The sequence below is a fragment of the Mobula hypostoma genome, chromosome 4 (assembly GCF_963921235.1).
Source record: "Mobula hypostoma chromosome 4, sMobHyp1.1, whole genome shotgun sequence".
Classification (NCBI taxonomy): domain Eukaryota; kingdom Metazoa; phylum Chordata; class Chondrichthyes; order Myliobatiformes; family Myliobatidae; genus Mobula; species Mobula hypostoma.
In genome coordinates, this window is record NC_086100.1 from 16,208,423 (window position 1) to 16,226,345 (window position 17,923).

Below are 17,923 nucleotides of genomic sequence, written 5' to 3' on the forward strand. Positions count from 1 at the left end.
TTATATTTTACAACGTACTTCTGCCGCATTACTACAAATTTCATAACATATGGCAGTGATATTAAATCTGATTCTGCCCCCAGCACACCCTTGAGTGTGTTGGTTGTGAATACAAATGGTGTATGTTGCTGTATGTTTGGATCTACATGTGGTAAGAAATCTAAATCTGAATCTGAATCTCTAACATATCTGTGTTCTCAGGAAAACAACAAGATTGGAGACATTTGAACCAAGAAAGGGCCTTTTCACGCAATAGTTTATTCAGCATGATACAAATAGGGCAGATGATATACACACAGAACATATCAATAGAGAAATGGAGTTGATACACAGCATGGAACTTGACTATTACCCCATTGCAGTTAACCTTCATCAGAAGTACAGTGACAGTGGAAAGGCTTTCAGTACCTGAACAACTTAGGTGGGCATTGTATAGTGGGAGGGGCTGGATTTTCTGGTGTTATGGTGGGAGAAGGTCGTGAGCAACGAGGCATTCAACTGATTTGGGGACCACCAAGCTTTGATGCATGAAGATAGGTGGCTTTCTCTTGTGCATCTATAAACACTGGTGAGTGTCAACGTGGACATTCCAAATTTCACATCCCAACTGTTGTCATAAGCATGCATTAATTTTCAGCTCTGATATAGACATTGTGCTATCAAAGTCTCAGCATTGTGAAGGTTATATCATAGCTTGTGAGCTTTTGGAATGGATGCAGCAGAAATGATTACTTTCTGAATGAGATTGTCAGGTAAGAAAGCTGAATTGATTCGGACAAGTCTTTTCATTCCCTTGGGGTGGAAAGTTAAGAAATGATCTGCTGTTTGAGACAATTGGTAAGTTAAGCAGGCAGATCTCCTCTGGAAGGACAGGGAGATGGAAGCCTGAAGCTGGAACCAGGTTATCCAGTGGCAATGACAGGACACTAACTCTCCCCCAAAAAGCCGGGCATTAAAGAAAAGTTCAAAACTGAAATAATACACAAAATACTGGAAACACTCAGCAAGTCAGACAGCATCTGTGAAGATAAAATCACAATTAATATTTCAGGTCAATGACGTTCTATCAAGTTACCAACCTGACATGATGGCACCTGCTTCTCTCCACACAAATGCTGCCTGACCTACTCAGCATTTTCAGTTTTCCACAGATTTCTAGCATCTGCAGTATTTTGCCTTTTATACTATCAGGTCTGAACCAGATAGATGTTTGTTAGACAAACAAGCGGTATCCAACCAAGGCAGTGAAATTAGCTGATAAAAACGAGGAGTTGAGGGTTATGGGGTGGGGGTGGGGGAGGGGACTAGCACAGAAGAGGAGATGAGGTCAGCAGAAATCTGCCATGATCACATTGAATGATGGAGCAGGTTTGAAGGCCTGAGTGGCCTACACCTGCTTCCAGTTTCTTGTGTTCTTATTGAATGGTAGGGCAGGCATGAACACCCTTCTTCCATTTATGACTTTGGAGAGGGCAAATTGGGAAGATGGTACATTATGCTGTAGTTGTACAAGACACTAGTGAGGCCACATTTGGAATACTGTGTTCAGTGTTGACCACCCTGTTAGAAGAAAGATAGCATAAAGCTTGAAACAGTGCAGAGAAGAGTCATGAGGATGTTGCTGGGACTTGAGGAACTTGAGTTATGAAAAGAGGATGAGTAAGTGTGCAACAGAAATAGGGGGGATCTTATCAAGATGTGTAAAATCATGAGGGGCATAGACGGGGTCAATGTTCACAGTCTTTTCCCCACAGTTGGGGAACCAAGAACCAAAGAGCTATAGGCTTCGGACAAGAAGAGATAAAGTTAATGGTAAAACCTGAAGGGGAAGTTTTTCACTCAGTGGGTGATCAGTTTATGGAATGAGCTGCCAGAGGGAGAGGCTGAGGAAGGTACATGAACAACATTTAAAAGGGACATTTAAATGGGAAAGGTTGAGAATGATATGGGCCAAACACGGGCAAATGGGACTGGCTTAGATGGGAGTCTCGGGCAGCATGCAGCAATTGGGCCGAATGGCCTCTTTCTGAGCTGTATGACTCTTTGACTCTGTGGCCTGGTTTGCATCCGTTCCTGAGCCACGTGATATCAACCTCCCCACTCTTCCGTACCTAGTAAGCTTCTTTTAAATATTTTAATTCAAGTGATTAAAATCCCTGACTAAAAGCTCCTCAGTAAAACGATATTTAGATACAATGATAATCAGGGAAGTGGATCATTAGGAGAAAAAAATCACTTGCTGATAATCCACAGGTATGGAAGTAAGGTGGTAAATAGTGGGGGAGGGGGGAGTGAGAATTAAATGAAAACTCTGTTTATAAGTTTTCCCGCAGCCAGTCAATGTAGCGGTCCATCAGCTTGTGGCCAATGGCGAAATTGGTTGGCCACGTAATGAACATCAAGGCACCATGGAAGCAGTCCTCGAAATGCTCGAGGGCTACTTGGACACCGGCTCGCTGCAGTCTCGTGGCATACATGGTCCCGTCATCTCTCAGAACGTCAAACTCACAGGTCATGATGAGGGCACGGGGAAGTGCCCTGAGCTCCTTGTCCTTGGCCAAGAGTGGAGCAGCCCTCGGGTCGAAGACCCCGGGGACCTTTGTGTGGGACGTCCCCTCATTCCCTCGAGTGGGTAGCGTGTATTTGTACTCTTTCCTGAATTTCTCTGGCAGAAGGACGCTCCAGTTCACCAGGCTGCTCAAGTCTCTGGCTTCAAGGCCAGTGTGGGCATTGGCCACCATGGCCTCCAGCAGTGACTTGTCCCGACTGAAGTATTCACTCCAGAACCTGACCATTAGGTTCTTGGGCAGGATGGGCATGTTCTCATTCTGCTGGTAGGAAGGAGTATTGAAATCGATGGTCTGAAGTGCAGGGTACACCAAGGCTTGAATCTTGATTTCAACTTCAACCCCAGGCTCTTCCTTGATCTGCAAAACATTTCTGTCATTACTTGGTGCCCGTCACTGACAGGGATGCCTAAATGTGGGTTCTTTGGACCCCTCGGTGATTGACCACAAGACCGTAAGATACAGAAGCAGAATTAGGCCATCCGGCCCATCGAGTCTGCTCTGCCATATTATCATAGCCAATCCATTTTCCCTCTCAGCCCTAGTCTCCTGTATTCTCCCCATATTCCTTCATGACCTGATTAATCAGGAACTTATCAACCTTTGCCTTAAATATACCCAATGACCTGGCCTCCACAGCACCTATGGCAATGAATTCCATAAATTTACCACTCTCTGGCAATATCGGGGTCCAGGCAGAAATAGGTTGAGAACCCCTGCTGTAGAACATAGAACAACAAGGCTCTGGAAAGACCCTTCTACCCACGATGTTGGGTCAACTCTTTAATCTACTCCAATCTAACCCTTCGCTCCCACAGAATCTCATTTGTCTTGCATCCTTATACATGCCTGTAACAGTCTTTTAAATGGCACTAATGTACTTCCTACTTATTAGTGGACATGGTACAAATATGGTATAACCACCTTCCTATATCTCTCAAACTCACTGGCCTAACAACACAATTACAGCAGCAACAAGAGCAAGCAGGATTCCAGCTCTCACCCCACCCCTACCACCCCAAAACTTTCCACATGCAACATGCTGGTCACCGATCACTCTATGAACTTCTGTAGATGTCCTGTTGAAAGTGTCCTGACTGGGTGCATCATGGTCTGGTATGGCACTTCGAGTGCGCAGGAATGCAAGAAGCTGCAGAGAGTAGTGGACTCTCCCCAGTGCAACATGGGCATCTCCCTCCCCACCATCAGTAGTATCTGCAGGAGGAATTGCCTTAAGGTATTTCCAGTTTCAAATGGAGCTGGTGAATCTCAGTGGCTTCTGGCTGGTGGCCAGTGAGTCAAGGAAACCAACTAAATACTTTGTTAATCTCTCTCTTTTTCTGGCAAACGATTATCGCAAGCTTCCCTTTGGACTTGGAGTCAATTTGAAGAGGCAGAACCGAGTCGAGGCGAGGCAGTGGGTCCGGCACTGAGAGTGAGGAAGACCCAGGGATCAATCGATTTAAGCACCAAGCCAAATCGGAAAGGTTGGGGCAACACACACAACATGATGGAGGAACTCTACAGGCCAGGCAGCGTTTATGGAAAAAAAGTACAGTTGATGTTTTGGGCGACTCTTCAGCAGGACACTGCCTGTCTGCTGAATTCCTCCAGCATTTTGTATGTGTTGCTTGGATTTCCTGTATCTGCAGATTCTCTCTTGCTTTTGATCAAAAAGGTCAGGTACAGGCCGAATCAAGGTGACAGGGACCAGGCTCCAGGGCGCAGAGAGGTGACTGAACCCGATGCTTGGACGTCGATTTAGGCACCAGGCCAAGATTGAAAAGGTCAGGGTGTCGGGTCCCGAGGCCAGGGATGGGCTAGTTCCGCTCGCTGCCACATGGCGTTTACTTGGCTCTGCACTGAACTAAGGGTCTCAGATGTATGATTTGTTTTTTCTCCCCTTCTCTGCATATTGGGTGTTTGACGTTCTTTTTTTATGAATTTTTTGGGGTTTCTTTGTTTCATAGCTGCCTGTTAGGAGACGAATCTCAAGGTTGTATGATGTATCCATACTTCGTTAATAAATGTACTTTGAACTTTGACTTTTAAGAAGGCAAAGGGTTCATCATCAAAGACCCCCACCATCCAGGTCATGTCATCTTCTTGCAGCTGCCATCGAGCAAGAGGTACAGACGTCCTATACAACTACTTTCAAGAACTGCTCCTTCTCTTCAACCATTGGGCTCTTGAACCAGTCTTAATCACTACGTCAGTCTAACAACGCTATGGTCACTTTGATCCCCTGGCGCTAAATGGACTTGTTTTTTTTGTTTTAAGTTGTGTTCCTTCTTGTAAAACCTGGGTATATAATTTGTGTTTAATTTATGTTTTTTTTATTGTGAATGTTCCTTGTATACTATGTATCTGTGATACTGCTGCAAGTAATGTCTTCATTGTACCTGTACATACATACATATACTTGTGCTAATGATGATAAACTTGACTTTGATAAGTAAGCTGAAAGTTGGAATCTTCTCTTCTTCTGCGGATGAGTCCCACTTCAATAAAACATGCAAAGCTCAACCAAATCCAGGACAAACAATGCACAAAAGGCATGGAGGGGAATAAAGAGTCAACGTTTTGGGCTGAGACTCTTCATCATGACTGGAAAGGAAGGGGGAAGAAGCCAGAATAAGGAGGAGTGGGAAGAGGAAGGAATACAAGCAGGCAGGTGATAAATGCAAGCAGGTGAGGGGAAACAAAGATGGGTGGAGGAGGGAGGATAAAGTGAGAAGCTGGAAGAGGAAGGGGCTGAAGAGGAGAATGAATCTGACAGGACAGGAGAGTGGAAAATAGGAGAAAGAGAAGGAAGAGGGTCACATCTTATACATGTTAAGGATGATAATTGTGGGGAGACTCCCGTTCAGGACCAGCTGCTGTCGTGCTCCAGGTGTCTACAGTCATTGCTCAGGGAGGACAAGGAGGGAAACAGCATTCACCTTTTTATTCCAGCTTCTTCCCCCTTCCTTTCCAGTCCTAATGAAGGGTCTTGGTCCAAAATGGCAACAGTTTATTTCCCTCCATAGATGCTGCTTGACCTCCTCAGTTTCTTCAGCATTTTGTGTGTACTGCTCTGGATTTCCAGCATCTGCAAAATCTCTTGTGTCTAGGAAAAATATAGCTAATTTTCTCCATGTTCTATTGTCTGGCTGGATTTCTGCTTGTTAAGTCCTGGAACTTGATACCTGACAAATTTCTTGGTATTCTTGAGTAGGTAACCAAGAGAGCCAATCAGGCATCATAACAGGAGTGCGAGAAAAGGAGACGATTTCACACAGGTCCGCAATTGAAGATTTGAAAAAAACAGTGCTTTATGGAAGCTTTTGGAATTTGAACTGTGCCCAATCAGTATTCATTAGCAAGGGCAAATAAATATAAAGCAGGAGCAAGCAGAGCAGCCATTGTTGGAGTGGACTGGTATTAGAGTGGAGAAGCTTTGGCTCACCTGACTTAGGCGAGATCAAGCTTGAGCGAGTTCAGTTTCTGCTTCTTCTTTATTCTTGATTATAGGGCAAAATTACAGTCAACAGGATGTTAAAATATAAATATTGGACAAAATCAAAAAGGGTGATGAATACAGGACTGAAGATGTTTTATCTAAGTTCATGCAATATGTGGAATAAGGTAGATGAACTTGTAGCAGTTTGTAACTGATTTACTTTTCTTTTCAACATTATCATGTATTGCATTGTACTGCTGCCAATAAGTTAACAAATTTCATGATAGTTACCAGTGACATTAAACCTGATTCTGACATTGTGGGCATCGTTGAGTCGTGGCGGAAAGAAGATTACAGCTGGGAGCTTAACATCTAAGGATACACGTTGTATTGAAAGGACAGGCAGGTAGGCAGAGGGGATGGGGTGAGTCTGTTGGTAAATAATGAAATCAAATCCTTAGAAAGAGGTGACACAGGATCGGAAAGTGTAGAGTTGCGGTAACTCTAAGAAACTGTGAGGGTAAAAAGACCCTGATGGGAGTTATATACAGGCCTCCAAACAGTAGCAAAGATGTGGGCTACAAATTACAATGGGAAGTAAAAAATGCATGTCAAAAGGCCAATGTTACGATAGTCTTGGGGATTTCAATATGCAGGTAGATTGGGAAAATATGCAGGCTAGTGCTGGATCCCAAGAAGCATAATTTGCAGAATGCTTACACAATTGCTTTTCAGAGCAACTTGTGGATGAGCCCACTAGGGAACCAGCTATTTTGGATTGGGTGTTATGCAATGAACCGGAATTGATTAGAGAGATTAAGGTAAAGGAACCTTTGAGGGCTGTAATCATAATATGATAGAATTCACAGTGAAATTTGAGAGGAAGAAGCTAAAGTCAGATTTATCAGTTTCACAGTGGAGTAAAGGAAATTATGGAGACATGAGAGAGGAGCTGGCCAAAGTTGATTAAAAGGAGACACTAGCAGGGATGATGGCAGAGCAGCAATGGCTGCAGTTTCTGGGAGAAATTTGGAAGGCACAGAATAGATAAATCCCAAGAAGTATTCTAAAGGCAAGATGATACAACCATGGCTGAGAAGGGAATTCAAAGCCAACATAAAAGCCAAAGAGATATAGGTTAAAGGATTAAGAAGCTTTCAAAAACTAACAGAAGGCAATTTAAAAAGTCATAAATAAGAAAAATTGAACAGCCAATATTAAGGATACCAAAAACTTCTTCAGATACTGTATATAAAGACTAAAAGAGAAGTGAGAGTAGGTATTGGACCGCTAGAAAATGACGCTGGAGAGGTAGTAATGGGGGGAAAGGAAATAGCAGATAAATTGAATAAGTATTTGTATCCCTTTTCACTGTGGATGCCAGCAGTATGCCAGTGGGTCAAGGGTGTCAGGAGGCAGAGGTGAGTGAAGCTGGCATTATTAAGGAGAAGCTACTTGGAAAACTGGAATGTCTAAATCACCAGGACCAGATTGTCTACACATCAGGGTTCTGAAAAAAGTGGCTGCAGAGATTGTGGAGGCATTAGTAATGATCTTTCAAGAATCATTAGATTCTGGCAAGGTTCCAGAGGACCGGAAAACTGGAGATATCACTCCACTCTTCAAAAAGGGAGAGAGGCAGAAGAAAGGAAATTATAGCCAGTTACTCTGATCTCAGTCGTTGAGAAGATGTTGGAGTCCATTGTTAAGGATGTGGTTCACAGATATTTGGAAGCACATGGTAAAATAGGTTGAAGTCAGCATGGTTTCCTTAAGGAAAAATCTTGCCTGACAAATCTGTTAGAATTCTTTGAGGAAATAACAAGCAAGATAGACAAAGGAGAAATGATGGATGTTGTGTATTTGGATTTTCAGAAAGCCTTTCACAAGGTGCCAAACATGAAGCTGCTTAACAGGTTCAGAGCCCATGGTATTACAGGAAATATACTAGCATGGTTAGAACTTTGGCTGATTGGCAGCAGGCAAAGAGTGGGGATAACGGGAGCCTTTTCCGATTGGCTGCTGGTGACCACTGGGGTTCCGCTACTGTGAATCTGTGTTTGTTCTGCTTCTATTTATGTTGTTTGTTAATGATTTGGACGACAGAATTTTGGCTTTGTGGCCAAATTTACAGATGGTACGAAGATAGATGGAGGGACAGGAAGTGTTTAAGAAACAGAGAGCCTACAGAAGGACTTAGACAGATGAGGAGAATGGGCAAAGAAATGGTAGTGGGAATAGCGTCAGGAAGTGTATGGTCACGCACTTTGATAGAAGAAATAAAAGGATAGACTATTTTCTAAATGGAGAGCAAATTCAAAGATCTGAGGTGCAAAGGGACATAGGAGGCCTACATAGAACATAGAATAGTACAGCACAGTACAGGCCCTTTGGCCCACGATGTTGTGCCGACCCTCAAACCCTGCCTCACATATAACCCCCCACCTTAAATTCCTCCATATACCTGTCTAGTAGTCTCTTAAACTTCACTACTGTATCTGCCTCCACCACTGACTCAGGCAGTGCATTCCACGCACCAACCACTCTCTGAGTAAAAAACATTCCTCTAATATCCCCCTTGAACTTCCCACCCCTTACCTTAAAGCCATGTCCTCTTGTATTGAGCAGTGGTGCCCTGGGGAAGAGGCGCTGGCTATCCACTCTATCTATTCCACTTATTATCTTGTCTCTATCATGTCTCATCTCATCCTCCTTCTCTCCAAAGAGTAAAGCCCTAGCTCCCTTAATCTCTGGATCATAACGCATACTCTCTAAACCAGGCAGCATCCTGGTAAATCTCCTCTGTACCCTTTCCAATGCTTCCACATCCTCCCTATAGTGAAGTGACCAGAACTGGACACAGTACTCCAAGTGTGGCCTAACCAGAGTTTTATAGAGCTGCATCATTACCTCATGACTCTTAAACTCTGTCCCTCGACTTATGAAAGCTAACACCCCATAAGCTTTCTTAACTACCCTACCCACCTTTGAGGTAACTTTCAAGGATCTGTGGACATGTACCCCCAGATCCCTCTGCTCCTCCACACTACCAAGTATCCTGCCATTTACTTTGTACTCTGCCTTGGAGTTTGTCCTTCCAAAGTGTACCACCTCACACTTCTCCGGGTTGAACTCCATCTGCCACTTCTCAGCCTACTTCTGCATTCTATCAATGTCTCTCCACAATCTTTGACAATCCTCTACACTATCTACAACACCACCAACCTTTGTGTCATCTGCAAACTTGCCAACCCACCCTTCTACCCCCACATCCAGGTCGTTAATAAAAATCACGAAAAGAAGAGGTCCCAGAACAGATCCTTGCGGGACACCACTAGTCACAATCCTCCAATCTGCATGTACTCCCTCCACCACCACCCTCTGCTTTCTGCAGGCAAGCCAATTCTGAATCCACCTGGCCAAACTTCCCTGGATCCCATGCCTTCTGACTTTCTGAATAAGCCTACCATGTGGAACCTTGTCAAATGCCTTACTAAAATCCATGTAGATCACATCCACTGCACTACCCTCATCTATATGTCTGGTCACCTCCTCAAAGAACACTATCAGGCTTGTTAGACACGATCTGCCCTTCACAAAGCCATGCTGACTGTTCCTGATCAGACCACGATTCTCTAAATGCCCATAGATCCTATCTCTAAGAATCTTTTCCAACAGCCTTCCCACCACAGACGTAAGGCTCACTGGTCTATAATTACCCGGACTATCCCTACTACTTTTTTTGAACAAGGGGACAACATTCACCTCCTTACAATCCTCCGGTACCATTCCCGTGGACAACGAGGACATGCAGTCCTCATGCAGGATTCCCTGAAGGCTAATTTGCAAACTGAGTTGGTGGTGAGGAAGGCAAATGCAATGTTAGCATTCATTTTGACAGGATTAGAATATAAAAGCAAGCATGTGTCTTGTGGTTTTATAAAGCATTGCTGACACCTCACTTGGAGCACTGCGAGTAGTTTTGGGCCCCATACCTAAGAAAGGATGTGGTGGCATTGAAGAGGCTTCAAAGGAGGTTCACGAAAATGTTTCTGAGATTGAAAGGCTTCATGTATGAATTAGGGTTTCATGGCTCTATGACTGTATTCACTGGTATTCAGAAGACTGAAGGAGGATTCCCTTGAATCCTATCAAATGTTAAAAGGCCTTGATTGAGTGGATGTGGAGAGGATGTTTCCTATCATGGGGGATATAGGATATGTGGGCACAACCTCCATTTAGAACGGAGTGGAGAAGGAATTTCTTTAGCCAGAGACTGGCAAATCTTTGGACTTTGTTGTCACAGCCAGCTGCGGAGATCAAGTGATAGGGTATACTATAAGGTTGGTAGCAGTGGATGGGAGATCCCCTGAGCGGATAAAGTCGGTGATGGTGTGGGAGACAATGGCCTGGTGCTCCTTATAGTTCCCACACCCCGCACTTCCCGTTTCTATCTCCTACCCAAGATCCATAAACCTGCCTGTCCTGGCCGACCTATTGTCTCAGCTTGCTCCTGCCCCACCGAACTCGTTTCTGCATACCTCGACACTGTTTTATCACCTCTTGTTCAATCCCTTCCGACCTATGTTCGTGACACTTCTCACGCTCTTAAACTTTTCGATGATTTTAAGTTCCCTGGCCCCCACCGCTTTATTTTCATCATGGATGTCCAGTCCTTATATACTTCCATCCCCCATCAGGAAGGTCTCAAAGCTCTACGCTTCTTTTTGGATTCCAGACCTAATCAGTTCCCCTCTACCACCACTCTGCTCCATCTAGCGGAATTAGTCCTTACTCTTAATAATTTCTCCTTTTGCTCCTCCCACTTCCTCCAAACTAAAGGTGTAGCTATGGGCACCCGTATGGGTCCTAGCTATGCCTGCCTTTTTGTTGGGTTTGTGGAACAATCTATGTTCCGTGCCTTTTCTGGTATCTGTCCCCCACTTTTCCTTCGCTACATCGACAACTGCATTGGCGCTGCTTCCTGTACGCATGCAGAACTCGTTGACTTTATTAACTTTGCCTCCAACTTTCACCCTGCCCTCAAGTTTACCTGGTCCATTTCCGACACCTCCCTCCCCTTTCTAGATCTTTCTGTCTCTGTCTCTGGAGACAGCTTATCCACTGATGTCTACTAAAAGCCTACTGACTCTCACAGCTATCTGGGCTATTCCTCTTCTCACCCTGTCTCTTGCAAAAACGCCATCCCCTTCTCGCAATTCCTCCGTCTCCGCCGCATCTGCTCTCAGGATGAGGCTTTTCATTCTAGGACGAGGGAGATGTCTTCCTTTTTTAAAGAAAGGGGCTTCCCTTCCTCCACTATCAACTCTGCTCTTAAACGCATCTCCCCCATTTCATGTACATCTGCTCTCACTCCATCCTCCCACCACCCCACTAGGAATAGAGTTCCCCTGGTCCTCACCTACCACCTCACCAGCCTCCGGGTCCAACATATTATTCTCCGTAACTTCCGCCACCTCCAACGGGATCCCACCACTAAGCACATCTTTCCCTCCCCACCTCTCTCTGCATTCCGCAGGGATTGCTCCCTACACAACTCCCTTGTCCATTCGTCCCCCCCATCCCTCCCCACTGATCTCCCTCCTGGCACTTATCCGTGTAAGCGGAACAAGTGCTACACATGCCCTTACACTTCCTCCCTTACAACCATTCAGGGCCCCAAACAGTCCTTCCAGGTGAGGCATCACTTCACCTGTGAGTCGACTGGGGTAATATACTGCGTCCGGTGCTCCCGATGTGGCCTTTTATATATTGGCGAGACCCGACGCACACTGGGAGACCGCTTTGCTGAACATCTACGCTCTGTCCGCAAGAGAAAGCAGGATCTCCCAGTGGCCACACATTTTAATTCCACATCCCATTCCCATTCTGACATGTCTATCTACGGCCTCCTCTACTGTAAAGATGAAGCCACACTCAGGTTGGAGGAACAACACCTTACATTCCGTCTGGGTAGCCTCCAACCTGATGGCATGAACATTGACTTCTCTAACTTCCGCTAAGTCCCCACCTCCCCCTCGTACCCCATCTGTTACTCATTTTTATGCACACATTCTTTCTCTCACTCTCCTTTTTCTCCCTCTGTCCCTCTGAATATACCTCTTGCCCATCCTCTGGGTCACCCCCCCCCTTGTCTTTCTTCCCGGACCTCCTGTCCCATGATCCTCTCGTATCCCCTTTTGCCTATCACCTGTCCAGCTCTCGGCTCTATCCCTCCCCCTCCTGTCTTCTCCTATCATTTTGGATCTCCCCCTCTCCCTCCAACTTTCAAATCCCTTACTCACTCTTCCTTCAGTTAGTCCTGACGAAGGGTCTCGGCCTGAAACGTCGACTGCACCTCTTCCTACAGATGCTGCTTGGCCTGCTGCGTTCACCAGCAACTTTGATGTATGTTGCTTGAATTTCCAGCATCTGCAGAATTCCTGTTGTTTGTGTGATGGATAATCACTTTTTGGGGCCCAGAGAGGCTTATTACTAAATTTAGCTTTTTACTGTAGCTGCATGACCTTTCCAAATGGTCAGCGTTATTGATGATAAAGTTAAACATTTGACAAATACTTTTTGCTCAGCTTTTTTAAATTTCAAACAAGAACCAGTCCCCAGTTCTTCGTTGCAAGCAGCAATCAGTTTGACGACGGAGGCACAGCTTTGCAAAGTAAAGGCACCAGGAGATTGTCTCCATGATCAAAAGGGATGAATATTTTGACATTAGTGTTTTGCTATCCTCTTTGTAGGGTTTGCAGCTGGGGTGAATCAGACAAAACTTTTGCTGTTCATTATCACGACTGTGTGCGGTTGATGGCAGCTTGAGTATTCAGAAAGGGAAATCCTGAGGCTGCTATCTGGTCTCATCCATAACTTCTGCTGCTTTGTCGCATTCTACACTACAGGCAAGCATTATTCACGTGAATACTGTACACTCTGATTCTTATTTAGTATTTTGCATAATGATTCCATAAATGTCAAGTTTATTTGTTGGGATACAGGGAGGAGTAGGCCCTTTTGTCCCTTCAAGCTGCACCACCCAGCAACCCACAGTTTAACCCGAGCTGAATAATAGGACAATTTACAATGACCAATTGACCTACTAAATGTAGTGTCTATGGACACTGGGTGGAGCTGTATTGCTGTGTTGCCAAGGAATATGATAAACTGATTCCTGGCAGCAAATGATGGTGGAAAATGAGAATCCTATTGCTCGATCTTCGTTCTTTTTGTCTTACCGGACCATGGTGCAATCCGTCAGGGAACATTCAACAGAAGTAGAGGTCAATTCTTTCAGGGATAGCTTCTATCCCACTGTTCTAAGACATTTAATGGACTTCTTGTATGCTCAAATGCACCCATGAGCTTAATCTTCAGTACTGCGTCAAATCTTAGGCACATATCCATAGCTAGAGTGCCTAAGAGTTTTGCACAGTACTGCATTTACCAACGTGGAGTGGAGAGCGAGTTTGTAAACCTGGCAGGAGCAAAGGATGTTGGAAATCCTGAGGGTGGTGTGCCACAGGATGGCTGCGGGACCAGTGGCTGAGACGAGTGTCGGGGTAGCGCAGGTGCAGACACGCCCAGCCCTGAGACAGCAGGCAAGGCCATTTGAATCCAAACAATTGGTTTATTGATCATTACAGAATGTCTCTCTGAAGCTTCCCACTCCCTCCCCATCTCCCCTCTCCTTTTCCCCCATTCATGATTCCCCTCTCCCTGCCCCCTTCATACTCTCAGTCCACAATTAGAGACCCGCATCAGAGTCAGGTTTATCATCACTCACATATGTCATGAAATTGTTTTTTTTTTGTTGCAGCAGCAGTAGTAGAGTGAAATACATAAAATTACTACAGCACTGTGCAAAAGTCTTAGGCACCCTAGGTATACATCTCTATATCACTATCACATTTCTTCCTAATCTGATATTTGGGCTGAACAACAACTGAACCTTTTGACCATGTCTGCATGTTCTTATGCATTGAATTGCTGCCATGTGATTGATTGATTGATTAGATTTTGCATGATGAACAGGTGCACCTAATAAAGAGGCCAGAGTACCGGTAGGACCCATGAGTGATCTAGGTCCTAGAGTCCATTTCTGTCGAGTATATTTCTACGATTCTATAACTGAGAACTGCCACAAACAATTATTGATGCCCATAACTACCTGTTGAGCCACTGCAGCTGCCAAGTTCCCTCCAGCACTGTCCCCAGCTACAGCAACTCTGCCTGGGTCCACAGAGTATTGGGCCAAGACATCCCGCTGAAGAAAGTACTTCACCACAGCATAGACATCATTGAACTGATCAGGAAAATGATGCTGTGGTGCTAATCGGTATCTGAAAGATAACACAGGAACTGAGTTTTGCTAACGATTATCAGTAATATCAGATACACAAAATACTCTGCAGATGCTGGGGTCAAAGCAACACTCACAACACGCTGGAGGAACACAGCAGCTCAGCCAGCATCAACGTATCGGGCCAGAACCCTTCGTCAGGACTGAGCATTCCGCAGGGATCGGTCCCTCCGCGACTCCCTGATCCATATGTCCACCCATAATTCAGTCCCTCCCCACCTACATCCGGGATACAACCCATGCCCTCCACCTCTTCAATAACTTCCAGTTCCCTGATCCCGACCACTTCATTTTCACTATGGATGTCCAATCCTTATACACCTCCATTCCCCATTAAGAAGGCCTCAAAGCCCTCCGCTACTTTCTGGACAATAGACCTCACCAGTTCCCCACCAGCACTACCCTCGCCGGTTGGCGAAACTGGTACTCACACTTAATAACTTCTCTTTTGGCTCTTCCCACTTTCTTCAGACTAAGGGTGTAGCTATGGGAACTCGCATGAGCCCCAGCTATGCCTGCCTCTTCATTGGTTATGTGGAACAGTCTGTGCTCCAAACCTATTCTGGTACTGCTCCCCAACTTTTCCTTCGATACATTGACGACTACATTGGTGCTGCTTCCTGAACCCATGCTGAGCTCGTCAATTTCATCGACTTTACTTCAAACTTCCACCCAACCCTCAAACTCACTTGGTCCATTTCGGACACTTCTCTCCCCTTTCTTGATCTCTTGGTCTCTGTCTCTGGAGACAGACTGTCCACTGACATCTTCTACAAGCCCACTGACTCTAACTACCTCAACTATACCTCTTCCCACCCCACCACATGCAAAAATGCCATTCCCTATTCCCAGTTCCTCCAACTTCACCGCATCTGCTCCCAGGATGAGGCTTCCCGTTCCAGGACATCTCAAATGTCCTCTTTCTTTAAGGATCGTGGTTTCCCTTCTGCTGTCATCAATGATGCCCTCACCCACATCACCTCCATTTCCCGCACTTCGGCCCTCACCCCATCCTCCCGCCACCACAACAGGGACAGAGTTCCCCTTGTCCTCACCTACCACCCCACCAGCCTCCGGATCCAGCACCATATCCTCCGCAGCTTCCACCACCTTCAACAGGACCCCACCACCAAGCACATCTTTCCCTCTCCACAACTCTCCGCTTTCCGCAGGGATCGGTCCCTCTGCAACTCCCTGATTCACATGCCCTCAGTCCTGACGAAGGGTTCCGGCCCGATACGTTGACTGATCTTTTCCACGGATGCTTCCCTCACCTGCATCCAAAGCATTGTCTTCAATACCCCTCTCATTTAGTACAGGGACAGATTTCTTTTGGCAGATGTTTGTCAACCCTTATCCCAGATGGACGTGGACACTCTGTTGCTGAGTATATACCATACCATCCTCGAAGAGGATGGAAATGTCATAATTTGCCTGGTCTTGGCTTGTAACGTGAATGTACAATAGCACTGTGGTGGTTTGAATTTATAATAATGTTTATTGGTTAAAAAAAGTAAGCGGCAGTGAGAATATTTTTCGGGGGAGGACATGGTGGCATGGTAGCTAACGGTTACCACAACACTTACAGCGCCAGTGACCCGGGTGTAATTCTGTCGCTGTCTGGAAGGAGTTTGTGCATTCCCCACGTGTCTGTGTGGATTTCCGCCAGGTGCTCTGGTTTTCTCCCACATTCCAAAGACGTAGCCATTGCTGCGTTAATTGGTCAAATGGGTGTAATTGACCAGCACGTACTCAATGTGCCGGAAGGACCTGTAACCATGCTGTATCTCTAAAATAAAATAAAAATCTAATCTTTTGGACACTAATGAAATCAGCTGAAGGGAAGGGGAAGGATAATCTATGGTCTTTACAACTATCTCTCAGCACAGGCAGTTTGTATTCAGTCCCAACATCCAATGCTGTTTGTGTGGCATTTGCATCCCTTCCCTATGACCACGTTGCTTTTGTGTGGCTTCCGTGCGGCTTTTGTGTTCCCTCCCTATGACCGCGTGGCATTTGTGTCCGCTCCCAATGACCACGTTGTTTTTCCTGACGTTATCAGGCTTCCTCCCACATGTGGATTCATGGGGCAATCCTCCAGTGTAAATTGCCCCTAATGTGCTGGGGAGTGCTAGAATATGTGGTGGTGGATGGGAATAAAAATTGGGATTCAGGTAACATTTGTATAAAAGGGCGTTTGATGGTCAGCATGGAGTGAATGGGATGAATGGCCTGTTTTCCACCTGTATCTCTCTGTGGGTGGCAAGGTGGAGTTTCGTCTCTAACGGAGGAGGTGTAAGGCACTGCAGGTCACCCTTGACAAAGTGCATCACCTGCTTAGCTCCCCGATCAGGGTAACGTGAATCCTTGGGAGCAGTTCGTGGATGATCGTATGAGCAACTGGTGCCTATAATGTCCTGGTTATGCAACCACTGATGCCAGGCAGACAATCTCTGAATAGTATTGATAATGGCTGGGGTCACCCATCATGTTAAGACACTGCCCAGAAGGCGGCAATGACAAACCACTATCGTAGGAACTTTGGCTAGAACAATCGTGCTCATGGAAAGACCATGATTGTCCATGTCATATGACATGGCTCATAATGATGATGATGATGATCTCTCTGTGGCTTTGTGTAGCAGTTGAACTCACCCTTTGGTGCATCAGAAGACCAGCACTCAATCAAGCTGATGGCTCACCCACTCCATTCTGCCAGCAAATAACAACCAAATTCCCAAAAATGAAGTGTTTAAAAAGAGGACAATCCCACAGGCAGGCATTAACAGTGGAGCCAGCTATCTGGAGATCTATGAACAGTCAGTACTAAATCCCAGCCCCCCACTGCTCGCATCCAATGGCTAATTTCTACCTTGGGATTGCCCCTTTAAGTAAGCATAGTGTGTCATAAAAAGCCTGGATAATTACAATGATAAAGTTAAACTGCTCGAAATAATCTTTATATCTGCCTAGATCACCCATTCATATCAAAAATGACCCACAAAATTACCCATGTCTGACCTGAGAATCCCTACATATCGGTAGCTTTCAGGAATTTGAGTACAAACTCGATCACAGTCTATTGTGTGGGGGAGAAAAATGACAAAAGCTCTTACTCCACTGAAACAATAACTGCATTCAGTTCTGTTGCACTCCTTCTTGACAGGACATCATAGGGCAGCATTTCTAAAAGGGAAATAAAAGATTCAGTCACTGGCTGGCAAAAAAGCACAAGAATATCAGCGATAAATGGCAAATTACATTCATGCTGTCCACAAGTGGCCAACCTCCCCCAATAACTCAGGTCTTCTAGTCCTGGCAATATCATCTGTGACAGTACTGGGTTCACTGTCCATACAGCCGACCATCTTACCGGAAGTCTCCAAAACTTTCAGAGTGGATGCTTCCTAAACCTGTTCAAGTTCTTGTTAACCTGTCTTTAATTTTCTATGGCCTGGTGATAACTTAATCTTGTATTCCCTTCTATGAAGGCCCTTGGGAAGTTTCCCAACACACGAAACATAGAAATTGTTGTTGTTGCATTAA

At 45.3% G+C, this 17,923-nt stretch overlaps 1 protein-coding gene across 4 annotated transcripts in view; it reads right to left on the reverse strand.

The window, feature by feature from the left end:
* Positions 1-202: 202 nt before the first annotated feature.
* Positions 203-17,923, reverse strand: part of LOC134344730 (arylacetamide deacetylase-like) — a 58,325-nt gene continuing 40,604 nt past the window's right edge. For 3 of the 4 annotated variants that reach the window (XM_063044811.1, XM_063044812.1, XM_063044809.1), the window contains 4 exons: positions 17,494-17,563; positions 14,186-14,357; positions 12,315-12,452; positions 203-2,927 (listed from right to left, as the gene is read on the reverse strand). In XM_063044811.1, the coding sequence (XP_062900881.1) occupies positions 2,316-2,927; positions 12,315-12,452; positions 14,186-14,357; positions 17,494-17,563 (992 nt within the window). In that variant the 3' untranslated portion in view covers positions 203-2,315. The remainder of the gene's footprint in view (positions 2,928-12,314; positions 12,453-14,185; positions 14,358-17,493; positions 17,564-17,923) is intronic. The other variant, XM_063044810.1, reaches the window with a different exon arrangement.